The sequence below is a fragment of the Pongo pygmaeus genome, chromosome 5 (genome assembly GCF_028885625.2).
Source record: "Pongo pygmaeus isolate AG05252 chromosome 5, NHGRI_mPonPyg2-v2.0_pri, whole genome shotgun sequence".
NCBI lineage: Eukaryota > Metazoa > Chordata > Mammalia > Primates > Hominidae > Pongo > Pongo pygmaeus.
Genome location: NC_072378.2, coordinates 158548141 through 158564482, shown reverse-complemented (window position 1 = coordinate 158564482; position 16342 = coordinate 158548141). Strand labels below are relative to the sequence as shown.

At 49.3% G+C, this 16342-nt stretch overlaps 1 protein-coding gene across 4 annotated transcripts in view; it reads right to left on the bottom strand.

Moving 5' to 3' along the window:
* Positions 1–15933, bottom strand: part of SYNJ2 (synaptojanin 2) — a 117754-nt gene extending 101821 nt beyond the window's left edge. For 2 of the 4 annotated variants that reach the window (XM_054492131.2, XM_063666764.1), the window contains exon 1: positions 15675–15933. In XM_054492131.2, the coding sequence (XP_054348106.1) occupies positions 15675–15801 (127 nt within the window). In that variant the 5' untranslated portion in view covers positions 15802–15933. The remainder of the gene's footprint in view (positions 1–15674) is intronic. The other 2 variants (XM_063666765.1, XM_063666771.1) reach the window with 1 other exon arrangement.
* Positions 15934–16342: the final 409 nt, after the last annotated feature.

Genomic DNA, 16342 nt, shown 5'->3' with positions numbered 1-16342 from the left:
ATATGTTTTGCTACCTGGTGAATCAGTCTGTCTTTGTGGATCTTTTTCAAAATCTTGGCTATTTTTTTTGCCAATCCTTCATCATTCAACAGTGTTTGCTAAGCCTCATTCCCACACGAGGCAGTGTTAAGGTAAGGTACTGAATGAGATACACAATGCCCCTGTATTAGTTGCCTGAGTTGCTGTAACAAAGAACCACAGACCGGGGGGCTTGAAACAACAGCAAATTTATTGTCTTACAGTTCTGGAGGCCAGAAATCCAAGATCAAGGCGTGGATAGGACCATCTTCCCTTGCTTTTCCCAGCTTCGGGTAGCCCAGGCATTCCTTGTCTTGCGGCAGTGTCACTCCCATCTCTGCCTCCATTGTCACATGGCTGTCTTCCCTGTATGCCTTCACATGACATTCTCCTCTCTGCGTGTGTCTGCCTGTGTCCCTTTTCTTCTTATAAGCACACCAGTCACATTGGATTAAAGGCCCACCCTACACCAGTACGGCCCCATCTTAACTTACATCTTCATTGCATCTGCAAAGACCCTATTTCCAAATAAGATTGCAAGGTATCCCGGGTTAGGACAGCAATATATTTTTCTGGGGCACACAATTCAACCCACAATGCATTTTTGCAGTGGACAACAGAAGACACCCACGTAAGCACACACATAAGGTAATTTCAGTGATAAGCGCTAAGAAGAAAGGAAACCAGGCATGGGGCAGAGACAGTTGGTGTGTGGGGGCTGCAGGGTATTCCAGCCACAGCTGGGAGGAGGAGGGGGACGGGGGGAGGGGGCGGGGTAGGTGGGGAGACGGAGGCAGCAGGAGCCAGGTCATCCCTTGGTATATTAGTCTGTTCTCGCACTGCTATAAAGAAATGCCTGAGACTGGGTAGTTTATAAAGAAAAGAGATTTAATTGGCTCATGGATCTGTAGGCTATATGGGAAGCATGGCAGCATCTGCTTCTTGGGAGGCCTCAGGGAGCTTTTACTCATGGCGGAAGGCAAAGTGGGAACAGGCAACTTACATGGCAGGAGCAGGACCAAGAGGGTGGGGTGGGTGCCACTCACTTTTAAACAATCAGATGTTGTGGCAACTCACTGTTGCAACGACAACCCCAAGGGAGATGGTGCTGACCCTTCATGAGAAACCACTCCCATGGCCCAATCACCTGCCACCAGGCCCCATCTCTAGCACTGGGGATCACATTTCAACATGACTTTGGGTGGGGACATAGATCCAAACCATATCACCTGGGGGAGGGAGTGCAGGCAGGTGGGTGGTGGGTGTGAAGATTCTGAGCAGGAACAAGTCAGGCTGCTGAATGCAGTGAGCCCACGAAATGGTGGGAGATGAGGGTGAAGAAAGAGGCAGGGGCAGAGGATCAGGGCTGTGTGAGCCTCAAGCAGGTCACTATGTGGGGAGCAGGGGAAGAGCCAGGAGACTAGTTAAAAGGCTGCCAAGCAGACCAGGAAAGCACATGGGGCAGTGGCTGCACTCTCGACGTAGCAGCGATAACAGGGGACTCGGTGGGATTCACCATCTGTTTTGGGGTGGGATTCACTACTGGCTGGTAGGTTGGATGAGGTTGAGGAAGGAAGGGGCGTCAGAATGACTCACAGGATTTTATTACCAGCAGTTGCCTGGATGGTGCTGCCATTAACCAAAATGGGAGAATGAAGGTAAGAATAAGTTTGGATGTGGGGGGAGTCCAGCAATACTGTAAAATCAGCCTGTTAACATTTTAGACAAGGCTCTTGTTGGAATTTAATTGGATTTACTCATTGATACTTGCACTTCTAGATTAACTGGAGAGGAACTGCCATCTCCATAGTGTTGATGTTCCCATTCCAACAACATAGTGTGCCTTTCCACAGATGCCGGCTTCAGTCAAGTTCTATAGCTTTCTTCTTTAGGCCGTACACACTTTGTTTATTCCCAGAAACTGTGGGGGAGTGGCATCTGCTTTTCCCATTACAGACTCTAGTTGATTAATGATGGCATTACGGGAAGGCTATTGATTTTTATCTGTCGATGTTGAAAAGCGGCCAATTTATAACTCCCTGTCTAGTGAACCACCAAGCAGCTTGTCACCTGGCTCCCGGAGGTGTCAACATTTTCCCACTCTTATTTCACCTACTCCCTGTCCCCGCTGTGTGTGTGTGCATGCACGTGTCCGTCTGTCTGTCTCCTGGCGCACGCCAAACGGATCCCAGACATGAGATCACTTCACTCACAGATGCTCATTTCAGGCACAGATGGGCATTTCCCGCACAGATGCTTCAGGATCTAGCTCTCGGCTTTCCTGAGTGTATGATCCTATCCTCCGCACTCAAAATACCTTAGGAGTGTTCAGGAGAACAGAAGACAGGCACAAGACAGAGAGCTCCCCCAGGAGGGCCCAGGATAGTGGATGTGATGGAACTGGAGTCTCAAGGTGCACCTTTGAAGCTCACACACTTTTTTTTTTTTTTTAACAGGCGCACCCCTCAAGTCTTTGTTCCAGGTGTATTTTCTCTTTTAAGCCAAAATTCTGAGAAGCTCTCAGCAACTTAATTTTCCTGACAGTAAACTGAGCCTAAAACCTAAAAGGAGAAGATGCTGCCCAAGACAGACACACTCAAAGGCCCTAGAAGTCTGGGGCTATTCATATGCAGTCACATTTCATCATATTTTCTCATTGCCTGTATATAGTCTGAACATAACTTGCTTTATGTTTTAAGGGTGAGCTCCAAATACCACTTCTGCAGTTGGCTGAATCACTACCGCTCAGGCTGGGAAAAGGCCTTTGCCAGTTTTAGCAGGATGGGCAGCCTGGGGCCCATACAGCGCCTTCTGCAAATTAGAAGGAAGTGCCCCCACGCCATAGATTCAGACACACAGAGCCGCAGCCTGGAAAGCAAGGTGGTGCAGGGCAATGGAGGGGCGCTCCTGGCCAGGAACCCCCTGGGACTCCCTGCGGTCTTCAGAATTGCTAATATTTTCAACATCGTCATGGAAATCATCTCTCATCTATCTTCCCCTGTCAATAAGAGCCCAAATCTATTGCTTCTGGTTAAAATCAGTGTATACCACCAGACAGAATCCCTCAGGCCTCACTCAAAAATGCCATTTATGTGGTCTGCCTGGAGGGTGTGGCAGATGCCCTTTGAAATGAAAACACAAGCTTCTGTCTGTCCGCTCTGGAGACATGAGATTTCATCATGGAATTCCATTCCTGCAGCTTGCTGCTGGCCCTCCCGTTTCCCACCCAGCTGTGGTTCTGAGCTCGCCACCCGCCACCAGGGGGTCCAGATGAAAAGAGAGGTAGATCCCCCACCCAGAAAGGCCTTGTTACAAGGGCCTGGCTTAGGCCTGGGCAGCTCCAGTCTTAGTTTTCCAAGATTCCTTTCTTTATTCACATCATTTAAATAAAAACAAACAACCTCCATTGTTGGAACAGACTGTGACAGCCAGTGTCACTGTTCTGCCCCGGAGCACGTGGACTGTCACTGCCAATGACAGCCTTCTAATCACTCATCTCTGCCTGGCCAGTTCCACCTGACCTCAGCTTTGCTGAATCAGCAGGAGCTGCAGAGAATGGTCTCCTCCTCTTAAAGAGAATGTTTCCAATAGACAATATTTATCAGTCATTGATAAGATTCATGGTAAAGCGGGGTTCATGCAACATATAAAACAGACAGTTTAAACCGACAGATAAAAAAGACCACACATTGGCCAGGTATGGTGGCTCACGCCTGTAATCCCAGCACTTTGGGAGGCCGAGGCGGGTGGCTCAAGAGGTCAGGAGATGGAGACCATCATGGCTAACATGGTGAAACCCTGTCTCTACTAAAAAATACAAAAAATTAGTTGGGCGTGGTGGTGGGTGCCTGTAGTCCCAGCTACTAGGGAGGCTGAGGCAGGAGAATGGTGTGAACCCGGGAGGCAGAGCTTGCAGTGAACCGAGATAGCTCCACTGCCCTCCAGCCTGGGTGACAGAGCAAGACTCCGTCTCAAACAAACGAACAAACAAAAAAAGACCAAAAAAACCACACATTTCCAGACACACAAACTCCCGCCTCCCTAGCCAAATGACAGTCCAGGTTACTTAAAATAAAAAAAAAAAAGCTATGCAAGAATGAAAGTTATGTTTTTAAGAATGCCATGGCCCTCAGACTATGAAGCTACTACAATAAAACATTGGGAAAGACCTCCAGGACATTGATCTGGGCAAAAATGTATTGAGCAATACCCCACAAGCACAGGCAACCAACGCAAAAATGAACAAGACAGATCATATTAAGTTAAAAAGCTTCTGCACAGCAAAGGAAACAATCAACAAAGTGAAGAGACAGCCCACAGAATGGGAGGAAATATTTGCAAACTACTTATCTGACAAGGGACTAATAACCAGAATATATAAGGAGCTCAAACAATTCTACAGGAAAAAAAATCTAATAATCCGATCCAAAAAATGAGCAAAAGATTTGAATGCACATTTCTCAAAAGAAGAAATACAAATGGTAAACAGGCATATGAAAAGGTGCTCAACATCACTGATCATCAGAAAAAGGCAAATCAAAACTACACTGAGAGACCATCTTACCCCAGTTAGAATGGCTTACATCCAAAAGTCAGGCAATAACAAATGCTGGCCACGATGTGGAGAAAAGGAAACCCTTGTACACAGTTGGTGGGAATGTAAATTAGTACAACCACTATATATGTTATATACTATATATATATGTTATGTAGTATACATATGTTATATATGTTATGTACTATATGCGTACAACCACTATGGAGAACAGTTTGGAGGTTCCTCAAAAAACTAAAAGTAGAGCTATCATATGATCCAGCAATCCCACTGCTGGGTATCTACCCAAAAGAAAGGGAATCAGTATATCAAAGAGATATCTGCACTCCCATGTTAGTTGCAGCACTGTTCACAATAGCCAAGATTTGGAAGCAACTTCAGTGTCCACCAACAGATGAGTGGATAAAGAAAATGTGGTACACATACACAGTGGAGTACTATTTATCCATAAAAAAGAATGAGATCCTGTTATCTGCAACAACATGGATGGAACTGGAGGTCATTATGTTAAGTGTAAAAGCCAGCCAGCCGGGCACAGTTGCTCACACCTGTAATCCCAGCACTTTGGGAGGCCGAGGCAGGTGGATCACCTGAGGTCAGGAGTTCGAGACCAGCCTGGACAACATGGTGAAACTCTGTCTCTACTAAAAATACAAAAGTTAGCTGGGTGTGGTGGTGGGTGCCTGTAATCCCAGCTACTCAGGAGGTTGAACCTAGAAGGCGGAGGTTGCAGTGAGCCGAGATCGCACCACTGCACTACAGTCTGTGTGACAGGGCAAGACTCTGTCTCAAAAAAAGAAAAAAAGAAACAAGCCAGGCACAGAAAGACAAACATTGCATATTCTCACTTATCTGTGGGATCTAAAAATCAAAATTTGAATTCATGGACATAGAGAATAGAAGGATGGTTACTAGAGGCTAGGAAGGGTAGCAGGGGGCTAGGGAGGAGGTGGGGATGGTTAATGAGTAAAAAAAAATAATAAAAGGAATGAATAAGAACTGGTATTTGATAGCACAACATGGTGACTATACAATTTAACTGTACATTTTAAAATAACTAAAAGAGTAAAATTGGTTTGTAACACAAAAGGTAAATGTGTGAGGGGATGGATGCCCCATTTTCCATGATGTGGTTATTACCTATTACATGCCTGTATCAAAATATCTCATGTATCCCATAAATATATATACCTACTACGTACCCACAAAAAAATAAAAATTTTAAAAAGTCATGGCTTTTAACAAGAATCTGCTAAACCAGCCATGGAATCAGCACAGTCCATGATACTTTAATCAATACCTTGGCATTCTCAAAGTAAGCTTCAATTGCTTTTTATAAGTTTTTGCTGGTTGTAGGAAAGGGTAGACTCAAGGAGAGATAATCTCATGTATTTTCATTAATTCATAAGCATCCCATAAAAAATGCAGAGCATCAGATTTCTAGGTTTAGCTGAGACCTCAAAGCCATCTTCGATTTTGCCTTGCCAGATCACATCTCCTAAGATTTGCATTTCTGAGTGGTTTATAACTTTAGGTGTGTGAAGTAGCGATGGTGAGGGTGACATGTTTAGTTTTAAAACTTTTCTTTTAAGACGCATGGAATCTCAGAGTAGGAAAGGCAACTAGGTTGCCATTCATTTGTTTTCAGATTAAGATACTGGGGCCCGGAGGGATTAACTAAACTCCCCCACTGGAAAGAAGAGCCTAAGGAGCCAGGGCTAGGATTCAGGTCTCCTCCCTCCCAAGCTGGTGCGAGATCCTGGTACTCAAAGCTGGTTGTGGACCAGCATCACCTGGGAGCTTGTTAGAACGGCAGGCTCTCAAGGCCCACCCCCGAGCCAACGAGGCAGAACCCGATTTGCCACAAGAATCTCCAGGGGAGGTGAACAAGTAAGGTTTTGGAAGCACTGCTGTCCCGGGCTTGTTGACTTAGGGTGAGGAGGGGAGGTGTTCTCAGCCAATCTCCTTAAGGTTCGTCCCTCACCTGGTCACAACGCACTCACCACTTTCTCCGGCAGATGTGTGTGCCAGGCTCCAGAGGCATTCTCTCTCTCCCCCTCCTTAGAATCATTCAGACTGCGCAGTTAAGCTAGGCAGTCTCCATCTGTGATAGACCCAAAGCCTCTCCTGGCGTGGCACGTGCTCCCTCTCTGAAAGCAAAGGTATTGACTTTGCAGCTGAAAAAGAGACTGGGGCTTGGGATGGGAGAGGCAGGTGCTCAGGGCTGGGGTCTGGCTGTCCCATTGCCCAAGGCTGTCTTGCAAGCCTCAGCTTTACCCACCGTGAGCAGCCACTTAGTTCCCTGTCCTCAGGGCAGAGAGGTGGGAAAGGACACAGGTGAAGAGTTTGCAGGTGGTGTCACTGGAACAGTCTAGGTTCAGAGCTGAGGAAAGGGAAGGAAGTCGTTTGCCTCTTCCGGGTTACTCCCACCAGTCAGTAAGAAGTCAATGCAGGACCACCCCTTGCCTTAGCATTCACAGACAGGCAGCCAGCAGCAGGGGTGAGAAACTGCACGGGAGCCCGTGCTCACCTTAAATTTGGCCATTTTGCTACATCTTGCCAGGAGCCTGGAGCGGCCCGGTCCTCCGCTGGGTCTGAGCAGCAGCCGCCAGCAACCTGCCCCTCCTGCAAACCAAGTCCCACACCAACGCCAGAGCCAGGAGAGCACTTAGAGCCAGAATTCTGTTCAGGGACACCACATCCTACTTCGAAGGACCCTTCATTTCCTAGCAGCTGTGATGAAGGAGCAGGCGTGTGGGGGTGAGGCCCTGTCCTCAGGGGGTGCGTGGGCTCACTAGAAACATACAACTCCATCTGAGATGGAAGGCTGGCTTGGGGCACGCTGGATGCAGGCTCCACCAGCCCCCAGCCTTGGGGAGGAGGTGGCATGAGAGAGTAGGCAGAGATGCAGGAATACAACCAGGTGCCCGAGAGCCCCATGTCCTCAAAAACCTGCCTTAGAATGAAGCTCAGACCTTCGCACTGGAGCCGTGGAACTTGATCCCACCTCCTGCGGCCTGGGCCTGGGGCACAAGCACAAGCTGCCCGTCTGGCTCTGTGGCTGACAGGCTCCCAGTGAATCCGCTGCTCCAAGTCACCTTTTCAACCAGGAGGCTTTACAAGCAGTGGCAGCCCGCCAGCCTCGCGGGCCAAGGGCACAGACGGCGCAGCCCACAGGACCTGGCCAGGGCATCTAGCCTCCTGGCGCAGCACCAGACTCACACTCCCAGGCCGGCTCCTGCCCAGTGCCCCCCAGGGCAAGAAACAGTTCCATCCACCAACTTGGCAGAGCCCCCCACCTCCCCCAGAAAAGTCCACAGGGTCAGGAAGCCACGCTCTGCAGGAGCCCCAGCACCCTCCCGCAGACATTTCTCCAGCTCAAACCCAGGGGCATCTTGGAGCCGACCCAGTCCAACGTTCTGGGTTTGCCAGGCCTCATGTTCCTTGAGAAGCCTGGGGCCTTGTAGCATCCTTTGCACTGGGGGGTGCTTTCCTCAGCACCTTGGGGCCGCATCAGCCTCTGCTCCCAGTGCTGGGGACATCCTCGTGGAGGCTCAGCTCTGCCCCCCAGGAGCGTGGGCTTCAAGCACGTTTCTCCCAGAGATAAAGTTTCACCTTTGTAGTGCCACACCCTCTGCTCAGAAAGGGGCTGGCTGTTTCCCCAAGTGGGAACCTCCTCGATCAAGTGTATGTCAGACGAAAACCAAGATAAGCCAGAGACAACAGTACAAAGGGAGTCTTTTTCCATATATATATATATTTTTTTTTTTTCCTAAGAATGAGATTTTACTGAACATATTGTTCTCTGGAGCCTTCCACTGGAGGTGGAACCTCAGGCAAGTTCTTAAGCCTCTTGTGCCTCAGTTTCCCCAAGCGTAAAATGGAGATTACTAGTACTTGCCTTGACATAAGGATGAAGTAAGTTAATAAATGTAAGCCACTTGGATCAGCACCTGGTAGGTGGTAAACACTCCATAAATGTCAGCTATTATGATCAAGTTCAACCAAAGTTTATTTAACCAGTGAAAACCTCAAAACAGTTTGCAATAAACATCCTTGAAGCAAAATGGGCTAGTGATCTGGAACTATTTCCTGAGATAAACTTCTGCATGTAGAATAGCGGATTAAGCCCTTGCATACTGTTAAAGGTTTTCATTCACGTGTCTAAATTTTCCTCCAGAAAGAAAGAACGACTTACATTTACATGAACAGTGCCTGAAGCCTCCTGCCCGTGAGATCTCGAAAAGAAGCAGTGCCCTGAACTGGGCTGTTTCGTATGGACCTTGAAGGTGGACCCAGCCTGCCCACTGACAGCCTCTCGTCCACAGTGTGTGGTTGATGGCACCGCAGCTCTGGGGGCTTTAAGTGTCATGTGCACCCTCCCAGCCCAATTTGGTTTTCACCTCGAGGAGAGCTAGCCACGACACCAACAAGCCCTGCCCAGAAATGCTAAAGGGACTCCGATCAAATTCCCAAGTCTGAGCCTGAACCAGTTTACTCACGGCTTTAAGGACAATTCAAGTGGAAAGAAAACAGAATATATTCCCCATCCTCAGTGGGAAGGCCAAAGGAGCCCAGCAACAGAAACCGAGCAGCCAAAAAGCACAAAGGGGACCCTGAGCACCCCAGGAATGCTCCAGAAGAGAGACACGGCAGAGAGACACGGGCTGGGACACGTGCCCAGGGCAGGTCTGCCTGAATATCTGCAGGGTCTGGGGCCAGAGTACTCATGAGTGCTGCATCCTGTATGCCCAGCTGTTAAGTTTTAAATCAAGCTAACAAAGTAAAACAGTTAAATAAAATAGGTTCTATCCTCCTACCTCTAAAAGTACGCCGCCATGACTACCCGGAAGGCCAGGTTCATTACGTGGCCATTGGGGAGGGAGGCCCCAGCCTGGCCACCTTCTCTTCCCCCACTTCCCCAAACCTGGGCTTCATGCCCCCCTGCAGAGAGCCTCGTGCATACACACACAGAGTCCCAGCTAGTGTGTGTCCCGTTCTACCTGTAACACGCCCTTGCCACCCCAACGCCCGGGCCTGGGGGGGGACACATGGCTGCACAGTCTGCCTGAGGACCTGGGAGGGGGCTGCGCATGCTGCACTATGTGCTTAGCACACTCCAGGGCCTTGAGCAGCAGGAATGTCATCCAGAAAGGGGAGCGTAAAGGCCACTGGACACGGCCCTCGCCCCTCTCTTGCCCGGGGCTAGAGGCAGTGCCATCAAAGGGCCCAGACCTTGTCCTCCCGAGCTCACCAGCAGAGCGCTCCCTGTTCTTCCAGGCTGTGGTCAACCCTTCCCAAGTGGTCACTTTGCTTTTAAAAATGTGTCTTGGCCAATGTCTCAGAATCAGTTCATGCCACCATTTCTGCTGTTGGCCACACTGAAATCTGCCAAGTAAATTTTGAACTTGCATAGCATGGTAACTACAGTTAATAATAATGTATATTTTGAAACCGTTAGGAGAGTAAATTTCAAATGTTCTCACTACAAAAAATAAGTGGTCAGGTGCAGTGGCTCATGTCTGTAATCCCAGAACTTTGGGAGGCCGAGGTGGGCGGATCACTTGAAGTCGGGAGTTCGAGACCAGCTTGGCCAACACGGCGAAACCCCGTCTCTACTAAAAATACAAAGATCAGCCGGACGTGGTGGCACGCGTCTGTAGTCCCAGCTACCCAGGAGGCTGAGGCAGGAGAATCACTTGAACCTGGGAGGCGGAGGTTACAGTGAGCCGAGATCGGTGCCACTGCACTCCAGCCCGGGTGAGAGAGCAAGACTCCATCTCAAAAAAGATATATAAATAAACAAAGAAGTATTTGAGGTGATGACTACGTTAATTATCTTGATTTAATCAATCCACATTGTACATATATGATCACTTTGTACCCCATAATATATAATAATTCTAATTTGTTGGCCCAGCACAGTGGCTCACGCCTGTAATCCCAGCACTTTGGGAGGCCGAAGTGGGTGGATCACTTGAGGTCAGGAGTTCGATACCAGCCTGGCCAACATGGTGAAACGCCATCTCTACTAAAAATACAAAAATTAGCCGGGCATGGTGGCACACGCCTATAGTCCCAGCTACTCAGGAGGCTAAGGCCAGAGAATCACTTGAACCTGGGAGGAAGAGGTTGCAGTGAGCCAAGATTGTGCCATAGCACTCCCACCTGGGCGACAGAGCAAGACTCCATCTCAAAAAACAATAATAATTTGTCAATTTACAATAAAATAAAAAAATTGAACTTCCATATCTAAATTCAAATAAGGAAAAAAAAGAGTCAACCCAACAAATTAGAATCTTGCCTGGCTTTAAACAAACTAAATTTTAGGAGATTCATGTTTTCATAAAAAATACAGGGACAAGTGAAATAAAAGTGGCAATATATTGATAACTATCAATGCCAAACGACAGGTAGACAGGATTCATTTTTCTCTCTACTTTTGTGTTTGAACATTTTCACAATTAAAGGCTAAAAGCCAAGTTTTTGAGCCACACAGCCAAAACAAGAGCCTGGTAAGATTTGAAATCACGATCTTACAGGTGAGCTACAAAAACCACGGGGAAGGCCGGGCGCAGTGGCTCATGCCTGTAATCCCAGAACTTTGAGAGGCTGAGGTGGGCGGATCATTTGGGGCCAAGAGTTTGAGACCAGCCTGGCCAACATGGTGAAACCCTTTCTCTACTAAAAATACAAATATTAGCCGGACGTGGTGGCGCATGCCTGTAGTCCCAGCTACTCAGGAGGCTGAGGTGGGAGAATCGCTTGAACCTGGGAGGTGGGGGTTGCAGTGAGCTGAGATTGCGCCATTGTACTCCAGCCTGGGCAAAGAGACTCCGTCTCAAACAAACAAACAAACAAACAAAACCCACGGGAGAAGCACACACCATCCCAGTTTGCATTTTGTAAACACTATGCTGAGACAGCCTCCGGCTAAGAGAGGAGGCGAACCAGTCCTGGAGGCAGACAGACCACCGTGGCCCCGGGTCGCTGCTCTAGTTTCCCACGTCAGGGGCCCCGGAACCCTTGCCTGGTCCTACCTGTGGTTTCAACTTTGTCCAGGAGCATTTATAAAATGGTGACTTATTTGATTCTCTGTGGTCCTCTCTAACAGATCAAAATTCCAGTCCGTGACCAAATACATCTGGCCATAAAGCCTGAGAAAGTGATTTAGGCAACAGTTCAGACTGAGTCCTGCTCCGCCCTGGGGCCATCTCACCAATTCAAACAAAGCTAAACTCGAGATGTGGCCTCTGCACAAACAGCAGCTGGGAGAACCTGGGGGCCTGGTGTTTACACAGAACCTTTCCCCCCAGAAGCTCAAAGTAATTTAGGGACACCCATTAATTAACTGAATTAATTCTCTCAAGTCTCCTGCCCCATCCCTCCCTCCCTGCTGCCTGTTCGCAGCAAAGCCAGGCTGGGCAGCAGGAGGCAGGACTTCACTCACACACAGCCCGGACTGTAAACACAGGGACACCCTCAGGCCACCGTTCCTGGGGGCTGTTGGAGAACCTTGAACTTTGGAACACTGTCGCTTACTCTGAAAATAGACAAAATCCACTAACAATAAGCACTTTCCCTAAGTTTACAAGAGACAGACAGGAGTAGGTTTTTGTCCCATGTGCAAATAAGGGAACATCTGTTTGCTAATTGTGGACTGTTGGCCAGGGAAGCTGGTACCGGCTACGGGGCTTCCCACCTGTGCTGAGAAGGCCAACTACCCTCCAGTCAGGTTCCTGAGACTTCATAAAAGCCTTTTAAATCAGTGCCAATACATTTGGCTTTTCTGCCTCTGGAATTTCTGCTCCCACTGATCTACATAAAAGACAGATTCACAACCTAATTCTTTTAGAAGCAGGAATTTGGAATAATTCCTTCAACAATCCTGCTAGCAGGCCAGATGGCCCTAGTGTGAAGAGTTCACTTTAGAACAGGACAGGTGAAGACAGGCTCAGATGAGAGGAGTCCAGCAATCAACCAATCATGGACCATTAGTTTTTCCTAAAAATCACAGCCCAGTTCAAGCCCCTGTCTCCAGGCCTTGCCTGAAAATGACAAGGAACCACCCAGCCCCTTCGGCGAGAGGTACTTTTCCAGTTAGGATCCTTCGGGAATAAAATGTGCTATGAAGGGGCAGTGCCTGTGGTCATCAGGCCCAATCCCCTCATCTCCTCTCACCCCTAGGAAAGCAGCTTGTGCATCCGCAGCGGAGCAGGATGGAAGCTAGAATGACTCAGGGGCTGGGAAAGACCACTACCCACGAAGCAGTTAGCACAACTTCAGTCTCTCAGCCTCTCATTACTAACTGGGAGGGACACATCACAGGAAAATCACAGCCGAAGAGAAAAGGAAGCTAACCCAGACCCGGAACTTCAAGGAAAGAGTGAAAGGTCTAGATTAGACCACCAGCTACGCCAGCTGCCACAAGTGTCCTGTCCCATGCAAAAGTGGAGATTGCAGCCTTCTTGTAAAAATTCACCTTCTCGGGTCAGGCATGGTGGCTCACGCCTGTAATCCTAGCACTTTGGGAGGCCAAAGCAGGTGGATCACCTAAGGTCAGGAGTTAGAAACCAGCCTGGCCAACATGGCAAAACCCCGTCTCTACTAAAAATACAAAAATTAGCCAGGCATGGTGGCGTGTGCCTGTAATCCTAGCTACTGGGGAGGCTGAGGCAGGAGAATCGCTTGAACCCAGGCGGGGGTGGGGGTGTTGCAGTGAGCCGAGATCGCACCACTTCACTCAGCCTGGGCAACAAGAGTGAAGCTCCATCTCAAAAAAAAGAAAAAAAAAATCACTTTCTCCAAGAAAGGAAAGTAAAACAGCTAGCTAGCCCTTTGGAACACAGATGGGAATTTCAAGTTCAGAGCCATTTTATCCAATAGTGATGCATTTAGGATATGTTGAAAGTTTGAAACAACTTTCTAGTAACATAAGGCTCTCTCCTACAAACATTCTCTGGACCAGCAAAGCCACCAAATGCTACAGCTGCTTTTTAAAAATAGTTTCATTTCACTTAAACAAAACAGACTTTAAAAAATTAAGTTTTCAGGCCAGACACAGTAAGTAGTTCATGCCTGTAATCACAACACTTCGGGAGACCAAGGCGGGAAGATCACCTGAATCCAGGAGTTCGAGACCAGCATGGGCAACATAGTAAGACCTCATTTAAAGAAAAGAAAGAAAGAGAGAGAAAAAATTAGCCAGGCATGGTGGCACGTGCCTGTAGTCCCAGCTACTCAGGAGGCTGAGGCAGGAGGATCGCTTGAGCCTGGGAAGTTGAGGCTGCAGTGGGCTGTAACTGTGCCACTGCATGCCAGCCTAGGCAACAGAAGAAGCCTCTGTTTCAAAAAATTTTTTTTAAGTTTTCTATTGAAAAATGAATGCTAGGTTAAATGACAAATGTGGACTGCACATGAGTTGAAGACGAGCCAATTTCTTTCTTACATTCTCTGTTCTAAAATCTGGTATACGGTAATCACCACTGTGATGTAAATCTCAGCCCAAACTTCAGCTCCTAATGGAAAATATGCACTACATTACTGTCATTAATCATTTTTAAATCTTCACTTTAGAAAAAATAAAATCTCTTTTTTCTAAGCTGCTTCAAAGAATTCTTGGATGTGTACGAACTTGGCTTAATGTTGCCGTAATCCAACTGAAGGACATTTTAACCTATTTGATGAAACAGTAGTTTTGTACCATGAAATTACTCTTTTGCTTCCGATAAATGTGGTATGAAGCAGACATCTAAAATGGAATGGAAATTTCTGTGGTTTTCTTTCAAGGCCATACCAAATAACCAAACTTAGACTCTTCAGGACAGCACAAATTGGAATAATCTGAAAATAACTTAATCTACAATTCACTGCCCACTTTTGATGCTGAGACTACTGGAGACTTTGTTTCAGTAATCAAGTGACTGAGAACAAGCTGGATAAATGCATGTTAATGAAATGATTAGGGAATCAGAAATAGTAGAGATAGTCCTTCCAAGACATACATCCGAACGGGAGTTGTTGCATACAAATGTGAAAACAAGGCTAGAGGCATCTACAAAGCAGCCTGCTGCATTTGCCGACCACCTCAAGTACGAGTGACCCCGGGCTGCACCTTGTTTAGCTACGAATACCGGGAAGCTGTTACAGCTGGACGCCTAGTGGTGGGAGCCTACTCTCCGGTGTTAGATTTTTACAAGTCTAACAATCAGACCTGGTTTCACATGCTTTGGTTTTCCTACCCAGGTTTTCCTTATAATGGTTAGCACAAAACAAGGGACCCAGGTTAGCGATACCAGGAAGCCACGCATTGAATGACATTACAGAAACAGCCACATAAAAGTCAGGTGGATGGTGTCACCTTGGCAAGCAACTTAGCCTCTTTAGGCCTCAGTTTGCTCATCTGCAAAATGGGAATAATAATAGCTGTTTAGTAGAATTGTGAGAATTAAGTGAGATAATGTCCTAAAGCCCATAGCACAATGCCAGTTTCAAGGCTTCCGAAGTCCATAGGTGAAATTCGCTGGTTTGGCAGGATCTAAGACAGCATAAAGGTCATAGGATATTTGTTTACAAGTTCTATAAATTGCAGCACCGATGCTTCTCGACCAAGTATTTACGTGGGACAAAGGTGCCATCAGCGGTTTCTCCAGAGCCTATGTTTTGGGGCTTTTGTCCCCATCCCCTCCAGGAGAGGAGCCACCAACACAAACCAAAGGGCAATCACTGGTTTCATCAACAGGTGCAAAAGAAAAGGCGCCAGGCACAGGGTCAGGCCGGCTCCTAAGTCAACACCCCGGGATCCTCATGAATACGCAAAGCGCCCCAGCCGGCTATCCAGCAACCATATCCTCTGGCCGCGCGGGCCGGAGATCCCCGTGGAGGGGCGGCCGGCCTCCGTGCACCACCGGCCCAGCCAGAGTGCTCTCTCGAGTTCCCAGCCCCACTTCATTCAAAAAGCCGCCCCTCTGCGCGCGACCCCACGCCCCGGCAGTCCCAGCGCCGCCCGATCCCCTCGGGAATGGGGGTACCCGTCTTCCCAAGGCTGGGCGAAGGCGGGCGCCCTCTCCTCCGGGCGTCGCTGCCCCCGGCCCGGACTCACCCAGCGTGGCCACCGTGCCGGCCTCGAACAGCAGGCAGTCGCCGCGGCCGCGCGCCTCCAGCAGCACACTACAGTCCCCCTCGGCCCCCAGGCGCCCCAGCAGCCGCAGCCCTTTACTCAGGGCCATGAGGGTCGGGCCCACTGCGGGCGGGGGCCGGGGCCACGTCCCCCCGAGGGCGCGCTGCCAGCGACAGCTCCCCGCGCGCCCGCAACTTCTCAGAGTTTCACTTTGCGCCGCCGCTCCCGCCGCGCCAGGCTCCTCCCCGGCCTCCTCCCCGGCCTCCTCCCCTTCCTCCTCCTCCCCCCCACACGCGCCTCCCCAGCCTGGAGCAGGTGAGGGCGCGCCGCCGCCTCCCGCCCGGCCCCGCGCTCCCCCCAGCGGCCAGGCAGCTGCGCGAGGCCGCGCCCCGGGGCTGAGGCTCCTCGCGGGCGGGCGTGGAGCGGAAGAGCCTCCCAGATGCCACGCATTCCTCGCTGCGGAGGAGGATACCCCGCGCGGGGCGCCCCCGGGAGCCTGGCCGCGATGCCGGCCGCCCGCAGCCTTATATGGGCAGTCCGGCCCGGGAGCCCGCCAGGCTGGACCCGCGGACTGCTCCCGCCGGGGGCGCTGCGCCTCCCTGTGTGGTCGGCTCCTGCGACCCTGGACGAGTCCTTTCGACCCTGCGTGC